Raw genomic sequence first — 22,447 nt, 5'->3', positions numbered from 1 at the left:
TACTGTCATACCTTACTCAGAATAAATTCTGTTCTTTTGTCAGCAATAACAAGTGGTTTTAGTTAAGCACAAGTGCACACTCAAGTAAACATCCTATGAAAAGAATATTCATTAGGCTGTGAAATAATAGTCAGCTCTGCAGTTCCCACTGGAGCATGAAAAACACTTTAAACATCCCTTAGTTTCCATAGAACAGCGGTTGTCTCTGCTATGCAGGCTACAAACAGCTATAACCAGCAACCTGGAAAATGCAAGATTCTCTTGCAGCACCTGATCCAGAAATATCCAGACAGGGAAATCAATTCACCTTTGAAGCCCGTAAGAGCAAGATACAAGAAAGAGATACATAAATACAGAATATATTCTTAGTTCAACTCAAGTTTAACCTTCTCAGATACAGCTGACAAAGTAATCTGCAAAAGGAAAAATCTTTATAGAAAGCTTCATAAAAGACCATTTTTGAGCTACAGGCAGCCATATATTAGATAAAAATAATTTTAAAATCATAGTAATTTTTATATTGCCTCTAAACGAAATGTCACTTAGTAAAAAAAGACTGGATAACAAACCAAAATTTGCAAAGCTTCCAAAATATTGTGGCAATTTTATGATACATGAAAAACGTTCAGATTAAATCAGATAGGCCAAACAATTTGACACAAGTTTTATACAAAGAGACTTTTTTATCTTTACCTAACATGTAGCCTATTGGAGAAAAAACAAATCATTCATGTCCTGAAACCAGGACACAGGTAACAGGAACTCAACATGACTGGTTTGGAAATTGCTCTGCTGCTTGAGGATATTTAGAGAGGTATTTCTGCTAGCAATGCAACAAAATTACTATATTTAAATGGAAGTTTGTAATGCTAAAACAGCAGTATTTGAGGGTATCCAGATTAGTTTAATTTTACAAACAAATTGTAAATTTACAAACTGAATTTTTCCTTGTTGCAATTTCGTCACGTTATCTGTTAACATAAATATGAAACACTTACGCAGTAGGAGTTTGAGGTACTTGCCCGCATCTGTGCTTGGAAGACCTATTGAATAAATGTTCCACAGTCACTTCACATTTGCTTTCTCTGTTTGATTCCTAATAATCCAGCTTTCATAACACTTACTCTTCAAACAAGCTGGGAAGTTATTAGTCATTTTAGACTCTCTTTAAATATCTGTGTTCAAATAAATGAATTTGGTAAAATTAAAAGAATAAAGGAATAAAGTTATTATGAATAACTTATACTAAGAGAAATCTCTCAAACAGAAATGCTTTCATAGGTTGTGTAAATTTCGAAAGAAGGTAGGAGAGACAGCCATAATGACCAAATAAAGCAGGATTTATTTGTGCTATAATGTGTATGGAAAGAAGCTGAAAGAATTTTCTTCAGCTTGTCCTTTGCAGCATGACAGGCTTTGACTATTCTTGCCATTTGAAAGAACAGCTGCATTAGAAGCCCTTCAATAAAGGAACTGTTCAAGAATGGATGAGATGGATTTATGCCAAAGTATTCTCTAATTATGCAGACCATTGTGCATCACCAGCACATCCCTCCACATGTGCAAAAATACAGTGACTTCAGTTATACATGGAACAGATTGTTCAGCTAGTCTTCAGTAATAACATTATTTAGCGGAATGAATTTCAAGTAAGAAAGAAAAATCTCCAATTTCCGTGCAACCTAGCGTCAAGAATTGCAAGAAATAATGATACATACTGCAGGGCAACAGGTATAGGTGTAGTAGTAAGATCAGGCTGTCTTTTTTATCTAAAATGAAGCTACAGATAGAACTACATCACAGTCCCAGGCTTAGTCACTATGCAGTATGCAATCTACATTACTTTCACATACATCTTCTATCTTAGCAGCTTCCTTCAGACAGCTATCCTCATATCTGCAGAATATTGATTTGTTTATTTTCAACCCCTTCTTAAAAGTACTGCACACATTCCTAACCAAGCCTTTGGATTTTCTGTAAGGGCTTCTGTTGTGGCATCATTTTCCTATTCAGTCATTGGAAAGTAGAGATCTCTCCTTATAATGGGTACCCTGTGTCTTCCATCTTGAAGATTACACCAGGAGCAGGGCTTGCTGTAAACCACAACGGATTCTGTACACATCCAAATCCTGTAGGCTTTAATTTTACCCTTCTATCTCAATTCTTGTGCTAAGTTTAAGACAGCAGAAGCTTCCTTTACAGCAATTTTGTTACATGGCAGAACTGTGTCGCCAGAGGACAGAAGCTAATTTATTTGATGCTTAAAAAGTAAACTAGAGAAGGCACTTAGAATTATCCATAAATCTCGTCTACATGAGAAAGTCACATGGATACCCTGCTAAGCCTTTCCCATCCCTCTTATGAACCACAAGAAGTAAAGCAGGATGTGCAAGCCATATGCTCTCATAAATTAAGACCACAAAGAGTTTCGCATACATGAGACAGGCTGGGAGATCTTTGCTCTCTAGATACTCTTAAAGCTTCTTGACTTATTTATGAGAAGAAAAGAAACACAACTTGTGCATTTACATCACACAACCGCATGTTTTCAAGTAAGGCCTACAGGCAAGTGCTTTCATTTCAGCCAGCATATAAAGAAAGCTTATTCCTTTGCGGTTATATTTCCCAAGGTTGATTTTGTAAAATGGAGCTTCTGGAATTTTAAAGAATGGATTATGGTAGAAATATTTTTAAAGGTCTATTTGAAATTAAAGATAAAAGGGCAGCTAGGTATGAAGAGCCTTGCTCTCTGTAGCAGATTTTAAGCTGTAATGTGAGGCCATAAAGGAAAGAGAAAAATGAGGTACTGCTATGAATCAGCCAACTCCATTATGCTGCTTTATAACTGGAGGTTAGAAAACCCCATAGCAGACCTCGCAAATTATGTATTGCTACCTCAAGAATTAGAGCAAGGAAATCATGCCTAACCAGTCTGTTTTTGAGCGCACCCTGAAATATTCTGGATCCTTATAGGCAAACCACATTTGAGCTTTGGGAATACCTGAAGACGACATACAGCAGTACAGAAAAAAACCTGTAACTTAAATTCTTCCGTGCTTCAGGAAATACCTTCACAGGTCGTACTTCTCTCTCTACAATATTCCCTTTCACAATTACTTATGTTCTTTTGCTCTTCCTTCCCTTTCTCACTTCTCAGGAATCTTCTATTCACTCATCATTTCCCTTTCATTTTATTGCAAGTGCTCGTTCAAAAACGCGGCAACTGATAGAAATATCTCTTCACCACCCTCTTTTCCCAGTGCTTTTTGAACCTAATTAGGAGTTTCATATGAAGAAAGATTCTAAGAGGAAGTGAAAAATTGTTGCATAACTGACAAAGATGAGCTTTACAGTTAATGGCCATATTTCAGTTACAGGTCTATCACTGAAGCTTAATGCTCCTAAAAGCTGATTTACCCCTGAAGCTGTGTGAAGATAGGAGAAAAAAATTGCACTGGGCACTGAAAATAACTTTCAAAATTGTTTAACATACATTATCATTTCTAGTATCTTGAATTTCAGATTAGGTCACTAAACTTAGAGATATTTACCTTAGCTATATTAAAGACACTATTTAGGGATTTGACTGCATGCTGTTCATAAATGAAGAGTTGTATGAATGACAGGTTTCTTATCCTCTAGTGTTAACCCCCCCCGATATCTTGTATATCGAGAATGATGTATAGTTGAATCCTTACCAAATACATGAGTCCTCTGACTTCCAATTAATTTGGCCCGTGAACACAAGCCACAACTTTGTTTAAAAAGCCAGTTGTGTTATTTCATTCTGCAAGCCTGCAAATAAAATTCGAATTTTAGTGGATGAGTTCTAGGAAGCCTAATGTTTACTCCTTGATTCTATCTAGTGCTCTGTCACCACTGTAGTAGGGATTGACTTTATGCTGTCATGCACCCTCAGAAAACATGACTGTAGAGCACGCGCTAGCAAGAGAGAAAAGGCCAAAGAGATACTGGTGCGCATAAATCTTTTGAACATTGCCTGGTTTAGCTGCAGCTACACATAGTAAGTCAGAGGTATTATCTTATTTCCAAACCAAATAGGAGCACTTCATAGGAATAACAGTAACCAGGAATACCTGAATCCAGAGAAGACAAAAAAGTTAACATCAACAATGAAAAAAATGCTTCCTCAATATTGACCAAACGGGCAACACATCTAACAAATTTAAAACTAGATTCTAGACCTTAGCCATTTCTAATTTTTCCTCAATTATCTTCCAGTAAATCCATTACTTTCGTACTTGTTTTGTATGGTAGTCTTCTATTGGAAGAATCTGCTTCTGTATATAGCCAGTTCAGTATTAACTACTAGAGCAGCAAACCATTCTTCAGTGGCCTCTCCTGACATTTGGTATGCCTCGCAATCTCTGACTCTTATGGGTAGTTAGAATGGGAACAAGCATCTAGCTAAGATTGAGGGACTCTGGCATAAGGTTTTGTTTAATTTCAAAATCTATTCCAACAGAACTTCTGCTGGGGTTTTCCTCCTCCTCAGCTTCCCTATTTGTGAAATTTGGATCAATCAGTTGCATGATACCAATCAGATATGGTAAAAGGACAGCTGCAGTTTCCAAAGTCTATAATCGGAGACCAACACTAGATTGGGTATCATATGCCATGTCTAGACAGATGAGAGGTGATACCATTAAAAAAGTGATAAGGCACTAAAACCAGTTACAGCTGTACTTATAAGACTGTGAACTTGCAGCTGCATTTCTTAGTGTGAAAGGAAATTGGTCTGTTTATCAAATTCATAATGCAAGCTTACTTACAGAAATAGAGAGGATAGCCAGAAGCTGTTACAAGTGACAGATGCTCTTCTCAACTGTCCTTCAAGCAGGCATGCTGCATTTTTGTAAGTGAATAAATGCAGTTTTGTTTTTGCTCCTGGTATGGTTTGAGTTTCTTCCCTGGAAAATATTAACCCTAAATAAAATCTGAACTTACCCTTCTAGCAGGCTACTAGAGCTCTAGAAATAAAAGGAAACACTGGAAGATTTTAGGAGATGCTGAAACATTTGTTTTGAAGTTTTATTACAAAAATATATTTGCAAACATACAAAACTTTGGATGAAAAAATGCTCATTCTTAAACATTTATGCAATAACTTAATAACTGCAAACATACATAGGTGCTATAAAATTCACACCAGACCAAAAACGTTAATGATGCAGTATCTACACTTACTGACTCATTCCCGGTTTCCAGAAATCTTTCCTGAAGCCCCCCTCTTCCCCATGGTCTTCATACTGAAATAACATGCAAATGGGTACAACTGGTGCATCCACAAAAGTGATAAAACTCAGGAATTACTAAAAGCACATAATGTACATAAAAAAACCTTAACTAACCATATGCCCATACACTGAATAGATAAAAATAAATACACCACCAAATTAGAGATACTGCATTTTTTCCAACTGGAAGTGAAAGGAAGATATTGCATCTTAACATTTTCATAACGTTGCCAGACAAAACTGAGGTGATCTATATTGCACACATTCCTCCTGCTAAGATATGCTGTACAAAGTAACCCAAATACCTGGCAAAAAGGTGGCTGATCTGTTTAAAAACAATTAGTCCCAAATTAAAGTTTGTTTTCAAAAATATTTCAGAAATTATATCAGTGAATACACATGGCATATACCAAAATGAAGCAATTAGAAATACAAGCAAAAATGAGATACATCCAGCAGTGAGTATTTAAGTATTGAGTATTTATACACAGAATTAAATATTTTATACGAAATCAAGATTAATCACTTAAATTTTTTTAAACTTTATTCAACCATTCTGCAAATCTTGCTTAATTTGGAAAGATATACTGCTTCTAAGTTAATAGCTGTTAGGCACCTTTCATATAAACTTTGCATTATTAAATAACAACAGATAAAGTCCAAGTACGAAACTGAGAAGTCTGATTTTCCTGAACAATTCAGCAGCTATAGGTTTTAAAACTGTCTTTGATTAGGTTTGTGGTTTTGTGTGGTGATTTTTTTGATTGTTTTTTAAGTGACTTAATGCTAGCCACAAAACACATGCTTAGATAATACAATTAATTTGGGGAGTATAGTCTGAACCAATCACCTTTAAATTCTCAGAACTAATAGCTAAAACCCCACTAAACCAGTAGTTTAAAAAAAACCAAACACTGAAAATGGTCACAGTAACTTCCTGTGATGACCCATGGTAACTTGCTACAGACTAGTTATCCCTACAGGTGGCTAACATGAATCAAGCACTTCAACAGGCACCATAAAGTTTAGATTTATACAAAAAGTTAAAATAATCAGGAAAAAAAAGTTGTTAAATAACACAGTCCACATTAAAAAAAAATTTACACTGTAGTTGAGCTTGTGTTTTACAATGCAACTTTTCATTAAAGAGGTTTATCTGTAAAACCCACTACCCTGGCACTTGTCACAAATCGCAGACTCTAACTCTACAGTGTACTGGATGACGCCTAGGTCGGTTCCAGTGTCTGTTGTCTACATGTAGAGAGGTCAGAACAAACATGTGCAGGTGTTCAAGATGAGCAGGTTTGCTTGTAAACCAAAAAACGCCTGCCTAGTAACTATGATTTCAACTGTTTCTCTTCCAATTAATTTTGAAAGTTGGAGGAGAAAAAAGAAGTAAACTAATAAAGTATTGCTACTAGTACACTACAAAAACAAAGTGAAGTAAGGATCAGCCAACTGCATGTGTGGACAGCTGGAAACACATTAAGGATATTCAAAGTAGAGTCAAACTCTCGTAATAGCACTGCTACTCTAAACAGTATTACTTTTGTTAACTGTATATGACTGAAGAACTCAAAAAACAATTCCTTCCTATCATTTCTATAGATCTTTGGATATGACTGTATTTAGCAAACAGTACAAATATGCTCCATCAGCTTCCAGTATTTCTATTCTTAGAAACTTTTATCAAATCTTCCTTTGAAGAAACCAGAAGCTGTCCCTAAGAAGTGAGAAGTTATGGACTTCATCTTTGCTAAATGCAGATAAAAAGCAACTTTCTATTTGGTTTAGGCTATCCATTTTTGTTTAGAGGAACTGCTCATTGGTTTGTCCCTTTTAGTGAAAGTTTTTCTAAACAAACCCAACAAAACAAATTAGTTTAGACCTTAGATCTAATTTGAGTCTCATTGTTTATGCTTATACACAGTATTATAACTCTAGAATTTATGTACGAAACTCCTATCTTCCTTAACAAGGCTGAGTTTATATTGCTGAATTCAAATGCTACCATTAAAGGCAATATATTTCTTGATGAATGTGCATGACATTAGTATCTTTCCCTGAATCTTGCACATTTTTCTAACAAAATACTACATATTTTAACCAGAAAGACTGAACTCAAATGGTGAGAAGAGCTTTTCAGAAGGCAGGTAGTGCTAAACAAAATATATTTTCCACTAACAAGCTATGAAAAAAAACATAAAATGGATCAAATGCATAAAAGTGTAAATATTTGTTGTATCTAAAACATACCAAATTTGTGAACAAGTCACAATTAAAGCTCAGTTACTAGTTTCCAATGAAATGACCATGCATCTTGACTATGTCAACATTAACTAAACCTTAGGATATATACACATACATATATGGTGTAAGGAGCCAAACAATTTTTTTCTTCATATTTCAATAGTGCTTGAGGGAAAAGAAAGCAGCAGTGCATCATAACTCACTACAGATTATCTTTTTAATAAACCAAAACTTTTCTACTGGAAAAGCATCCTTTAAAACTACTATTGCTGGAGAAAAAAGTTGGGACCTGAAGTCTTATTAGTTACCTTTGCATGCCTTTAAGAAATAAATATAAGCCATGAGTAAACCAACACAGCAGCATAAGAAACCAGGATTAGAAATTTTCTGGTTTCAAATGGGAAAGTATCCACTTAAATTCTTACTTCAGTGAATAGAGAATTACTAAGTCACATATAAGAAGCAATAACATTTTAATTAGATAAACTTCAGACTATGAAGTGTGCACTAACAAGCTGGGGAGAAGGCAACAGAAGAAAAGCATGCATTTGTTCCCCATCGGCATAATTTTCAACACTGCAATTCCAATGCAGCTGAGGAATGAAAGACAACTATGACATGGTCCATCCTTAAGCTAAAAGGGAAACAAAGTATTGAAATTGTATCAAACACTGCTGGACAGGAAGAGGGTCTTCCAGGGATGGTCTCCTAACTATAAATAGAAAACATGCCAACTTCAACATGCAACAGAATTACTCTGTTGCTTAAAGAAAAAAAAAGATACAATCACTGAAGATTTTGCATATTTCAAATTTTGCCTTTTTAGAGAAAACGGCCTTATTCACTTGGATACCTGTTTAATGACAGCAACACGGAAGCAAAGAAGATTAATGGAATATTTAAAAGATTAATTTATATGCATTAGCTAAAGACTGTCAACGTATTGAGCAAATCACATTTTTAAACCTTTTATTAAATATTTAGCTGCAAAGGCCTGGCTTCCAGATCTGTTCCTTCCCCACACCTGCCAACTTAATCACAAGGCATTTTGCTCTCCTTTTTCTCAGTCCTTCAAACTGGAACTAAGTTTCCACAACTGAATTTTGTTCTGGTGTGGTGTAGTGTACTGCACTATGTATTTGCTGGTTTAAATAGTACGGAGTCTGTAATCCTTGTACAGTGAATACAGCTAGGAATGAAAGCCAGAGCAAACATCTGCACATTCACTTAATGCTAATGAGAGCTCAAATGCAACTTAAGTCCCCTCCCCAATAAGAACAAAGGTTTGCTGGTGATGATCACAGTGAAAACCTAGATCACTTCTGAGAACATTACTTTCGTAAGTATTTAAGGAATAGTCTTTCCTAACAGGTTCAAATTCAAGACGTTGAAAACTAAATATTCTTTTACAAAAATATTAGTTTTATAGACGAGGCATAATTGTTTCTAAAATTGATATATTTTAAGTAGATTTAGCTTCAGTTATAGCTTAATGTTGTCTGTACTCTTGGTTAGGACTTGCAAGTAGACTTCATGAATAGTGCTGAGAAAACGGGAATCATTCTGCAGGAAAAAAAAAACACATTAGAAAAAAGATGCCAAAAACGTTTAATTCAATGTCATTTAAGTTGTGGATAAGGATTCCTTATAGTGCTAGCTATCTAACAGTTAAGAGAAAGGAACTAGCTACATACTTGTACAAAAGGCAATGCTTTTTGGACAGCATACAGACTTTGAACCACGAAGCCGGTAAGACACCTAAAGAGATCACTAAGCACACTGGATGTTCAAACAAACAAAACAGTGGTCATTAGGTCAGCCTTGGCCACATAATTTCACTTCCCTCCAGAGTCCAAACCTTAGTCTTAGACACAGGTAATTCCACCCTGTGTACAGGCTCCTAAATAAAGTCTGCACAAGTGTCAGAAGTAACGTTATTTCTGTCTGTGAGATCAGCCTGCAAGGGACTGCAGTGTGTTATACAAGAAGTCTTGTCAAAGCATTAATGGGAAGTGAATTTGTTTATTTTACAGACAATATTTAGAGATACTTCCTAATTCCTTCCAATTGCAAGTTTACAGAACTGGTATCTAATCATCTAGCTTGAAGATGTAATATTCTTTTTACAAGATCTGCATAGCAAATTTAGTATCCTGCTTGGAGACTGCTGCACAAGTACTCCCATGCTGCAGGGTATGTCTATTTTGGTCTTCATTCAGCTATCTCTTTATATAGATAAAACTGGGGCCAAATACTCCAATCAGCTCTCTAAAATCACTGAAATGATCCTCTTCATGCTACTGGGTGAGAATCAGTGCGCTATGTCTTTAATGAGAATAATATTCTGGCAGCTGAGCTCAGTTGTAAGACTGACTTGTAAGTTAGTTTATGTTTTTAAACAGAGAAAAACATACACACCAATACACAAAAGTGTTATGCAAAACCAACATAGATAAATCAGGCAACCTAGCTAATGATGGGATCTGGCAGTGGCCCTTTTTGGTCCTAACAACTTTATTGCTGGGAAGATACTGTTTGTTATTTTTAGACTTGCATTTTGGATGTAAGCTCTACTAACACCAGCATGGAGGGGGCAAGAGAATCCAGAGTTAACGAAGAACGGTTTGTCATAAATGCTACTCCACCACGACATTAGAGGTTAAAATGATCTCACTGCATGGCTACTCCCAACATCCCAGCTTTAATTCAACTGAACTTTTTAGTCCCTACAAATAGCAGAAAAACAACTTTGCATTTCCATTTCAAAGACACATACTTAAGTTAAAGATCAGGAACAGTTCTAGGGAACTGGAAACACCAAAGCTTTCCTTGGGAAAGCAGGAACAATTACAAAGACAACAAAACCAACCCCCCCATCCCCATACTAAGGCTTCTACTAGTGCAACTTTTTCCTCACTTGTCTACAAATTCAGATGGATGTGAAAGGACACATCTGACATACAGCTCTGTCTTAAGTCCTCCATCTTGCAACCAAAAGGAACAAGCTGTGCCATACTATGCATACAGTGTGGAGTAATCTACACCTTCCAACAGAAAAGAACAACTTCTGTAATGTTTCAGGGCAAAAGGAGTTATAGGAGTACAGAATTTCTCAGTACTGGCTACCATACTTGGAACCCCATCCCTCAGAAATTGAGTTCTATAAAGACAGGACCTTTATTAGATGTATCAGTGCTTCTTGAAGCTGAGATCTACTGAGAACAGTAGGAGGTATAGTCTGAATTTCTGTTGTTCCAAGCGTTAAAGGCGAAGAAGAATTGGCTTTACTCTCCACTTCAGTAGCTTTTGTAGCTGATTGCTGAAAAACACTAGGAGACAAGAGGACTGAAGGCGTTACTGTAGTTGTGGCTGTAACAAACTGTGGAGGTGCAACCTGTAAAAGAAGAGAAAAATCAATAAGCACCATGTCCAGTAAGAACAAATGCTGGAGAGATGAGCATTAAAAAAAAATTGTAGCCACAGTTTTTCAGTCAGGTATTACAGAATACAGCTGTTCTTAATGAAGAAATATATACCTATGAAGATTAGTATCAATAATAATTCTCATTTTAAAAGCTGAAGAGGGTAAAAGTCTTCAATATTCTTGTGTGCAGAGTCCTTCCTCCTCATATGGTTGCTACCTTCCAGAATTTTTGAAATGTAACACGTAGAATAAAAGATGAGCTTCTCACCTAGGTAATCAAAGGAGCCTGTAGTTGCTTTGCAAATTATTATTTTTCCTTAGGTATTTACAGAAAAGCTAGTCCTGTTTTCCACCCCCTCACGTCTATGGTCTCCAACAAATACACTTATAATTTGAAGTATCTCAAAGATATTTAAAATGACTGATGAACTATAATTAAAGCATTGGAGTACATGGAAATATTCTCATTCTATGTACATTTTCCCTTGGAGAGACAGCAGTATTTTGAGGACCATCTTCGCACTTCATTCTTCCACAAGTCTGTGTCTATTTCATTACAGAAATCCACACACTGCCTTTATCACTCTTCCTTTTAAACATCAATCACAAATGTATAGGAATATTATATTTGCATAAAGTGGACATGAATAAACATCAGCTTTGAGCAACTCTGGCATCTTCTGAGACCTGCAATTATTATTATTCAGTATGATAATCTACATCTTGCTTCGGCTTCCAGAATGACCAACATGGGGGGGGAAGAAAAGAAAATAAAGAAGCCAGTCTTACTCAAAAGAAAGCAAAACTTAATGTGATATGTAAAGATGTTTGATACATCTGCAGAAAGAGTTCCCCTTGGATAACAAAAATCTTCAGAAGAAATAAAACCTGCAAAGCCATCTAAAGTTAATGCATATATAACAACATCAACAGCAGAACTAGCAAATTGATTTTGTTATAGTCAAAACTGTGAAGACTTACAGTGTGGCATTTCAGCTGAAGACCACATGTTTAAGGCAACAAGTGCAGTTTACCACAAAACACGCACATGTTTCTTAAAATTCCCAAATCCATGTAAAATGCTTTTATTTAGATAATTATTTACTGTGTCATGAACAGACTGTATAGCTTGTCTTACATCAGGCCAGTAGCTACCACAGCATCTTACTTTAAGCAGGACCATTTTTACTGCCTTCGCAATCACATCTGGGCATGCTACTAAAACTGCTTTTATGTAGTGCAAGTTGGACAAGAATGAGGCAATTTAACAGACTTGAAAAAGGGGGGGGGGAGTAAAGGCAAAGTAAACTTAAGTTATAGATAGTATCCTGAAAAGAATACATAACAAAACGGTAATTAAAAACAATTCTTGAATACTTGACTATTACCAGGGTTTTTTTAACTGCAATATTGAAAAATTTTTATTTGACAATTGAAAAATTTTATACTGACATTACATTGAACTGTTATGCAAAGGCAGTTCTAGTAATGTTAAATCTGTATTTAGATCACTATAATTTGCTATTAGAAAGTTTTGCAGTAACAAATGCCTGTTATTCTTTTCTTCCTCCATCTTCCTTTGGTATCTTTGTCATAAAATACAAGGTATCTCAGGAAAACTGAAAGAGACAGTAAGGCAAGGATTGCATTTTATGGCTCTGGGGTGCTTCAGGTTGGGCTAAGGCTAGCTAATAGACCCTACTGCAATATTATAGCATCACTACTGCTTGCTTACAAGATAAAAAAATCTGTTCAAATGGTGTAAACTCAATGCAAGATTGCAGATCCAAAAATGCATTCTCATTTCTGCATTAGCATCAACCATAAGAGGCACTGTACAACAAAAAAGCATACTCATTCATAGCAGTCTACAGAAACTTCCCCCTTGCTTCAGTACAGCTTGTTTCTGCTTCATAACAGCACTTTAAATATGGTCAGTGCACAACGAGTATTTGAGATACCACCTGCTTACCACAGTTTTACACACACAGAGCCTTTTTTTATTTTTTTAAGAAACTCCACAAACAATTATTGGAAGTATTTATTCACTTACTTGACTTGCTTTAGACAAAGTCTTCGGCTGTGAAAATACTTCTGATTCCTTGTTTTGTTGGACAGTCTAAGTTAAAAAGAAATCATAATTCACAAGTTAGCATCCACAGCTCAATTTCCAGTGGTAGTTCTCTGGTTTTATGAAAGCACAAAAATGCAGGTTTCAGCAGATTTTAGATATAATTTGTTCCATTTTGTAAAATTGATATAATAGTGGGAAGTTGGAAAAAGAGGAAAAATTTGAATTTATGCGTTCAGTATTACAACAAATGTGTAAAGCCATAACAAAACATTTCTGAAGACTACTACAGTTAAAAAAAATAAATGTAAGCATTACAACACTGAAACTGGGAACAAAACAAATGCTACGAAATGAAGAGTTCAGTAGTTTGTAATCAGTTTGGTGAATTGCCAATTGAATACGTTAAATTCTGTATTTTTTTCTAGGAGCTTTATCTCATCACCTCCACAAAAATTAAATGCTGTTTTCTTCTAGAATTTCAGAAGTATTTTATACCTTTGCAAACAGCATCCAGATACTACTTTAGTCACATTTCAAGACTATAATATAACATTCAGGGAATTGATAGTCCTTAATGACAAAAATAAAGTTAGCTTTATGAAGTGGTAACAAGCACAAGATCAAATTCTTAAAGTCTAATTACTCAAGAGTTAAGAAATCTTTTGCTAGTTTGAGAGTGTGTCTGGACTACAGAGCATTTTGTCTAATGAAAATATGTACACACAGTGGACATGATAGAAGGAAAAAAAAAGGGTGTGAGTGGCATATGAAGAGCTCATTTCCAAGGCTATCAGACATTGAATAAATGCAGTCAAGGGCAGTTATGGATAAATTCAGCCAACTTTTCTAAATGCTCAAAGATGTCACAACTTTCAGTCAATTCTGTACCAAGGTTTAGTAGTACACAAAAGAAAAAAATTGCTCAGAATATACAGTTGTTCAATACTAGATCAAGACAGCTGCTCAATGCTGTACTTGAATCTGCTCCCTCTGCAAAATGAATCAGTCCAAACATTTCAAAAAGTTGATCACTAGTAAAATAATACTAGCGTGTAACAGTCATAGCCTTCTGGAAGATTTTCAAGAGCAGCAGTAGAAATAAGAACAGATTAGAAATAAGGTAACTAGAAAGACAGCACAATGGAAACACACCCATTTCTTAATGTTTAAGACAGGGATAACTCTTCTGAGGACAGAAAAGCAACACTTGAAAAATACAGGGTATTCTAAAGTAATGCTTAGGACAAATTACAAGCTGAAGAGTTGAGCTTTTGATTAGATCTCTCTTATGAGTAAGTCATCACCATATTCATAGCAAAGAGTAGCAGCTGACCCAGAAAGGGCTAGCAAAAATCTTTTTAAAACGCAGTGGCAAGCACTGGATAATAATGAACATTAGGAAATTCATGAAGATGGAGCTGTAAGTAGTATTGTTTGGTGTTTTTTTATTTTTGCATCACCACTGTACCCAAGATGCAAGAAGCCTTGATCAAACACTGGCTTAGTCTGCATGAATGTAAATAAAATAAATTAATGACGCAACAAAATGAAGAGAAGTCTGGATAACCTCAGAGGTGGGCACTACAGAAAGTTAATCCTTTTGGAGAAAAAAGAAATCCAATAACCCAAACTCATTAATGTCTCTACTACTGAGGTAGCCAATTATACAGTAGAGAAACACTAACTGAAAGAAAAGATTATAATGTTTGCACCTAGTCTCTCAAAACAAATTTACTGCTCTGTCTTATGTTAAGGCATAGACAGCAGATTCTCCTACAAGAAATAAAAAGTCCTTTGTAAGTGATACTAGGATAAAACAAACCAAGGCAGTCAATTAGACAAAATAAATCAGTTTACGATCCATTTTACTAAATAACTAACAATATCTCAATAATGTAGCCCACAGGTATCCCCAGCAGAAGGGGTACAAAACATCCAAAGCAAAATAACCAGAAGCAGGAAACTGTTAATTTTGTACCTTCAAAGAAGGTAAAGGCTAGACTCCCACAGCATCAACTCTTGTAACGCTGATCAGTCTGTAACCTCTGTCCCCTCTCAGATCATCAGTTATTAGCAGTGTTTTTCTGACACAAGTACAGATGAATTCTTTGGGATTTACTCATCCCCTAACAGCACCAGCTTGAAAAAAAATCTCCTCTTCTACAGATAGGTCTGTCACTGACAGCAGATGCTAATGATATAAAACTAATGGAATTGGATGTCTAAGTTAACAATTCAATCAGTATCACCCAGTGGAAGTCCTTAATTATTTTTAAAAGGTTAATACAGAACAGCACATTTTCCAAAGGAAAACATATGTAGTCTAAAAACAGTCTAAAGCTTCATGGATATAAAAACCCACAGAATACCTGAAGGGGAGAGATTATCTTGCTGTTCAAGGCTGACAGCTTACTGTGAGATTCTTTGAAACTTTCTGGTGTTGCAAGTTGGCCAACCGAGGCAGAGATATTTGGTGTTAAGGAAGTCTTAGTGAGAGACTGCTGTTGCATTTGGTCATGCTGTGGGGTCAACCTGAGTTTCTGGAGAAGATCAACACTTGTATGGGATGTATTTGAGACAGTTCCTGTATTTGTTGATGTCAAGGGTGTTATAAGCTGGCTTTGGCCAGCCATTAGATTTTGTGGAGCGTGGTTCACTTCAGATGGCGGCTGATTCACTAGTGGGGATATCTGCTTGGCAGCTTGCTGCATAACTTGCATTATACTGTTGTTTTGTTTTAGGCCAGGAAGCATCTGAGCAGAGGCAGCTTCCATTGTCGAGGCTGAATTAAGAACAGGGCTTAAACGAACTGAATAGCTTGAAACATTTTTTACATCAGGCTGGGAAACTGAAGCTGGAGGTATTAGCATAGGTGTTAAACATTCCTGCTGATTCAAAGGGTTGGCACTGGTTTTAATGCTTGGACTTTCAGATTTCCCTAGTGATTGTTGTATTACTGTTGACTGGTCAAAGGAAAAAGGCAAGAGCAAACTGTGCTGCTCTCTGGTGGAGGCGCCAGTCTGCAACTTTTCCGTTCTCTCTGGATTGGGATACGGAGCTGCGGGCTGTTCCTTTGGTACAGAGGTTCCAAACAGTTCCTCCAAAGTCAGATGCTTCTGCCTTGACTGAAATGGCTAGAAAGAAGGGAAAAGGAAGTTTTCAGTTTAGAAATATACGTACCGCTACACATCTCACATAGTCTACTACAATTTTAAGAAAACTATGAAAGACAGCTAGGTCAAATGCATTTAAAATTCAGTTTGGATATCGTGTGCCCTATTTACAGGAATTTTTAAATCAATTTCATTCAGAGGGAACATCCTGTCTATGTAAGCTTTTTCTCTACAGCCTTCTATGAACCGACTGTGCACTGCTAGTAAAGAAGGGGGAAGGCTATGGATTCTGTCATTAAGATGGCACCTGCCATCATCGATCAGTCCTAACTACACAAGGCACTTCAGGGAGGGGCAGGGGAGGAGAACATACCACACTGAACAAAATCCACACAGAATTTATAGAGTTGGAAATAATTAAATGGCCTAAAAGATGGGAGAGGAACAGAGAAACCTGAAGGTACACAACTGATCTAGCAATACATGCCTAGACAGTTGTTCTTACCCTTTTCATTAACAGTGCAATAGATGTTACAATAGGTAAAAGAATCTGTATAGATCTAAGCATATATATATATATGTATCTCCTTAAAAAGTGTGTGTGTGTGTATACACACACACAGGTACATCTACTCATCCTGTAGCCTCTCCCAACAATACACATCTAGCCTACAGCACTGACATGGTTAGAAAAATCTGATTTTAACAATATCATCTTAGTATTTTGCTGAAAATGTTTAAAAACGTGTTTCATGAAAGAGAAAAGAAACAGCTATTAACACCCTTAATCTCAAAATTTGCCTTTTTTTTTTTTAGGTTGCACAGGGCCAGAAGTTATATAAAACAGCTAGACTAAAATACAACATTCTGTTCAGAAGCCAGAATGGCCTGCAGCACAATCCCAGCGTATTCTGATGGTATGGCTAAAGAAAGATGCTATTTTACAATGACAACTACTGTACCACGACATTGCTATGCTAGCTATAATTTTACTAGGGCAGATAACAGCAGTGAAGGTATGGCAGTACAGGTAGCATGCAAGTAGCCTAACAAAAAACCCCTTGAGCTTGAAATCATATTGAATTCTGCCCAGGTTACTAATATCCACTGCCATTGTTGTTACTCATTTTTAGCTAGCTTAACGTCAGGCTCACTTTTATTTTGCTGCTGAGACATTCTATAGTTTTTAAACCTTGTTAATTATGTCCAGAATTCTTCCTAGAAAGTTGTTCTTTCTTTTCTCCACTGATTTTACTGTTCTGGAGACCTGTCCTTCAAGTGTAAAGATTCCATTAAGAGAAAAATCACTATACCATCTCATTTTAAACTCAGCTTTTCACTTCAGTATGATAAATAGACTAGCTTTCCTTTATTAATACATTACAATATTCAAGTAATAAACAGAAATCTCTACCGTGCTCTGACCCAAATCATACTAGCCTCTTATGTTGACACAGTCTCAAACACAAAGCTAATTTCCAGCCTGAAGTATAAGACACACCTCCTGCCTGTCCCATCTCTGGATGACGTATATTTTGAGCGTATCATCAAAGGCAAGAAGGCCACATGATCACTTTACTTGAAAGGAACAGAGTGGTGCTCGGAGGGGTTCTCCAGAAATCATTGCAGATATATTGCAACATGAATTAGCAGTCAGAGCTGGCACTGTAAAGTTTAATTTCAGTCTTCTGGTTCAGCTTTGCCAATTGCTGGCACGAAAGCATTTCATGATACAACTGATTTTCATTTTGAACTGCCAAGATTAAAAACTTGAACTTCAGAGTAACACAGACATTTCTTTTTATTACCAAATCTGTGATATCTTTAGTATGAAATGAAGTTAGTCAATCAACATACAAGTGATCATATGTACACTATTTTTAAATTTCACTGGTCACCTGTTTCAGTTAGGTGAAAAATGTAATTTTACAGTTGAAATGGAATGTTTTTCCAGTAGTCTTCCACTTAATCATGTTTTTAATAACATGGACAAGATGAAACACATTTGTGATATATTTGAACCCAGTTAACTAGCTTTACAGAATTATCACTTGTTACCCAATTAATTTTTTCAAATATCTCTGCAGCTATTATTTTAAATATTTAAATAGCTCAACAGAATTAAAAACATGCCATTTCACCCGCCCCATAAATCAACTGTTTCCCTTTAGTTACTGCAAAGCTATTGATTAGAATCTTATCTTTTCAATTTTTCCTTTACTAGTTATTTGATTTCTGTTCTGCAATTCCATGCACGGTCAGGTGGGGCACTTCAGCTGACTCTGTACAGTCTACATGGAGTGACCCAAAAGAAAATATCTTCTTTTAAAGCAAAACCTCAGGCAAACCCTGCTGCCAGGTCTCAAGAGCAGGCACGCAGCAAGCATGTGCTGATCCACAAGCAGAGGTGCTGCTGAGGGGGTAGAGGGGGCTGTGATAGCCAGTAATCCCAGCGAACTCCCCACCCCTCACTCATTTTAATTCATTAACTGTTACTACCCCATCCCCTAAAACAGATTCCTGCTACCCATACCCTAGACCTAACCTGTACTGGGAATTACTTACTACTACTACAAAGTAAGTATTTTGTTTACAAGTACTAAGTGCAAGCTTGCACACATTTTCATAAGGCATTTAATCTTTCAGACACAGTGGTTTATTGCAGCAGAAACACAGCACTAAACTATGGCAAGGGCGGGAGGCAGGCCTCGCAGCTTCTCTCACCGGGGTATTTTCGAAGTAGAACCACTACTGACCTTTCCGTGTCCACAGGGTGGCACTGTAAGCAGGCCCAAGTTACTTTGGCATTACAGGGAATTTAGTTATTGCAGATTTTTTTTTTTCTTTTTAATCTCTAAGAAGTCTTGTATGAAGCTGCAGCTTCCTTGTGCTGAAATGCTTACTAGAAAATGGAGCCAAATACTGAACTACCGCTACCTAATCCAGCCACTCCAGTGACGATACTAAGTATTTTTTAGTAAGTTTCCTGTGACTCAAAGACAACATTTACATGAAGCAGAGGTTATTTTCACTAGCATTTTTACTGTGATTTACACTTTAATTACAGTACTAACACCAAGCTTTAGAATTTGTAGATATTTGGATACATGTTGATTCAACATGTTGTATCTAACCTGGAATAGATCTCAACACTCTTATTACTACAATTTGAGCAACATCCCTCCCCAACACTGATCTTTTTTTAACAATATTTCCCTTCCTGTAGGGGAAGGAATATACCATCAAAAAGTTCTTAGCACAGGGAAAAAAACACAAACAACACTCCACTCCTCAACAAAACAAAAAACTCCAACACAAAACCACACACACTTTCTCCACAGCCAAGCTGACTGATACCATTACCAAACAGTCATACAAGCAGAGGTTCAATGCAAGCTACAGAAATGTGGGAGAAGATAGACAAACACACTTTCAGTTATGCCAAAGAGAATTTGGTGCTGCCATGACTGAAGCGCTTTCCATTTCTTGGCTAGCAATTCACTGTTGATTTAAGTTAGCAGGACTGTAGCTGTAGCTTTGAAGGCAGCACAGACAAACTTAAGTAACTGTCTCAGACATGAGGAAACAGGGCTTGAGTTCATATGTGAAAGACTGCAACGATGTGCACAATTAACTGATGCTATATTCAGTCCAATAATGTGGCAGAAGTAATTTTTTCTTGCGTCTTGGCTCTGCAAGTCATTACGCACGTTCCATGGGCCAACTTCCAGAATCCAAGTTAGCCCATTTAAACGTACTTGGATGTTCACAGTAGTGTGGACATAGCCTTATATTTTAAATGCCAAGTCAAAAGACAGAATTTAGGATGTCAAAAGACAGAATTTAGGATGCCAAAAGTCTTCCAAACGCATTAGTTTATTTAAAGCAGTAATACATTCATCAGAAAACACCGCAGGTATTCTAAGAAAAAAAATATATTGGTACCAAAATCAAGTAATAAAGGAAAAAAAAAAAATAAAAGAACCTTATTTAGGTCTGGATGAAACATACCTGCTCTTGTATTTGTAATGAAGTTTTTTGTTCTGAAGGCTCTGTACTTTCTGGCTTTGGAGGATTTGCATTTTGATGCATTCCAGAACTTGATATAATACTTAAGTCACTGATCTGATTCTAGGGGGGGGAACAAAAAAAATATTTTAATACGAGTACATGAGTTTTAAGTCTACATTTATCCACTACTATAATCTTGTTTACATGGCACTTTGACTGAAATACAGATAATATACAGAGTACTGATTTTTGTAAGACACTGTGGAATTCACAAATTTTAGGAAATAAAAATCATATCAAGACATCCACTACCTGGTATGTATTTATAAAAGCTTTTTACTTTTTATTATTTAAAAAAAAAGACAACTGGCTTCATACTTTTTTTTCCACTGAGAAATAAAAAAAATTAGAAAAAATGCTTTCAGAAATCATTCTAACTAGCTGGAAAGAGAGCTTGTCAGTGACTTATTTCCATCAGATTCAATTAGCCACATACATGTATTTTCAGAAGGTGTTAATTTGGTTTTCTGTGAACAAGGCAAAAAACAAACAAGGGAGTTGCATTATAACAGACAAATGTTTACAGATCACGTTGAGTTTCATCTTTAATAAATAGATAAGGAAACAAAAATAGAAATTGTATTACAGTTTAAATCACCAGTGGAAAAAAACAAACTGTCAAACAGACTAGCTTTCAATAGCTAAACTACACCTTATGCACACAATATAGCTGAACATTAGCACAACACATGACAATTGCTCTGATCACTTACCCACAGCAGCAAAATATGAGTTATTGTTTTTTTAACCTGTTGCTAAACATTCTGAGCTTTATTAATCTTTTGTTTTCAATTTCTCATTCAAAACAATAAATACAAAATCAAGACTATATATTGTGTTTTAGGGGCAGAAGCAAGAAGCAACTTCTCCCATCTTTCTGACTTTTAGCCACTAACTTGAAGGTCAAAACTCTGTGCCTGAAATGCTTGATGCCTTGTGGTTACAATATTGGACAACGCAGTTTTCTTTTCACTAGAGGATGTTTCTGTCCTCATACTGAAACACACACAAAACACCACACTATAAAAAGCATCCATTCACTTCATTAAAAAAATAAATCTCAGAATTCATTCATTTTCACATATGGACTTGATGTAGCAAGTACTTGAAGGATTAAGCTGATTTGGAATCCTAGATTAAATCACTCAGACCTTCATAAATCTCTTTTTCACTCTCTCTGCCCCCTTCTCATGCTGACACTCTGCCAATCTCATGTGGGCTGCACACAAGGATTACTGTATGATCCATCTGGAATGTACCAGGCAGATAAGTACTTTCTGCTCCTAAATACAAATTCATGTGTAATTACTGAATGCTGTAAATTAATAAAAAAAAAAGCAGAAAAATTAAGACAGGAAAGGTCTTTCAAGAAGCCATCTTCAAAACAAGTTGGTGACCTAGTCATGTTAACATTGACATACCTTGGCTACAAGGAGTTCCAAAATTAACGTGCCAGAGATTTGCTGCAAAAGCTGAGGTGGTCAACAGAATATTCTCCAAAGAAGTTTGCTTGAAACGTGACCAACATTGCTCAGTTCTGTTTATCTGGCAACTTTTACATAACTACCACCATAGCAGGCTATAGGATTACATTCAACAGATTCAGTTTACAGTTCACATGCATACATGCACACACGCAAAAAGGATATGAAATAGTTATTCTAGTTTCACTAGTGTTCTCAAAGCATCAAGAAATACACGCAACAAATCAAGATCAAGACACAAAACCCCTGATTACATAGTAGTTCTACTGCAGTCCATGCCCTGCCTTTTTCCGTATTGTACGTCAGGCACTACAGACCTTGACTGTCCACCACAAAACCTGCATACCATTGCCTGTTTATCAGTACCTTACTTATCTACAGAGCTTCATCCATAATGCTTAGAAACATTGTTTCTAGCAAACCTTTTCAGTATTCTCACATGAAAGAGATCTGAAAATTAGGAGAGGAGAAACTGGAATATGCTTTCCGAGTAATTTTTAAGAGCCATTATCCAATACTGCAAGGACAAAGAGGGAGAAAGGCTTCACCACACCCTAAGAGGGCACTACAAAAACAGTGAGTTCTTGTGGTATGTGTTTTCTTTTTTTAGTTTTCTCTTCTTCTTCCCAAAAAGCCTTCACTTTCTTCAAATCCATCTCAACTGATACAACATTGAAAGATGAGTCATTCAGGTTTTGATGCTTCCTTCTGTACTCTCACAAAAGCTGCTACTTCCATAATTCTGGCCTTTGTACAAAGACACCTTCTCTCCA

General features: G+C 36.2%; 1 protein-coding gene across 1 annotated transcript in view; it reads right to left on the bottom strand.

Moving 5' to 3' along the window:
* Positions 1 to 8,918: 8,918 nt before the first annotated feature.
* The window catches only part of DCP1A (decapping mRNA 1A), a gene marked incomplete at its 5' end in the record, with an annotated part of 33,625 nt that continues 20,096 nt past the window's right edge, over positions 8,919 to 22,447 (bottom strand). Inside the window, 5 exons of the mRNA XM_082004497.1 lie at positions 8,919 to 9,071; positions 10,684 to 10,902; positions 12,986 to 13,051; positions 15,376 to 16,140; positions 20,131 to 20,250. Coding sequence (XP_081860623.1) covers positions 8,991 to 9,071; positions 10,684 to 10,902; positions 12,986 to 13,051; positions 15,376 to 16,140; positions 20,131 to 20,250 — 1,251 coding nt within the window. The 3' untranslated portion in view covers positions 8,919 to 8,990. The remainder of the gene's footprint in view (positions 9,072 to 10,683; positions 10,903 to 12,985; positions 13,052 to 15,375; positions 16,141 to 20,130; positions 20,251 to 22,447) is intronic.

The sequence above is a fragment of the Phaethon aethereus genome, assembly GCF_964289735.1.
Source record: "Phaethon aethereus genome assembly, chromosome: 11".
Lineage (NCBI taxonomy): Eukaryota > Metazoa > Chordata > Aves > Phaethontiformes > Phaethontidae > Phaethon > Phaethon aethereus.
This window is presented reverse-complemented; position numbering and strand designations above follow the sequence as displayed.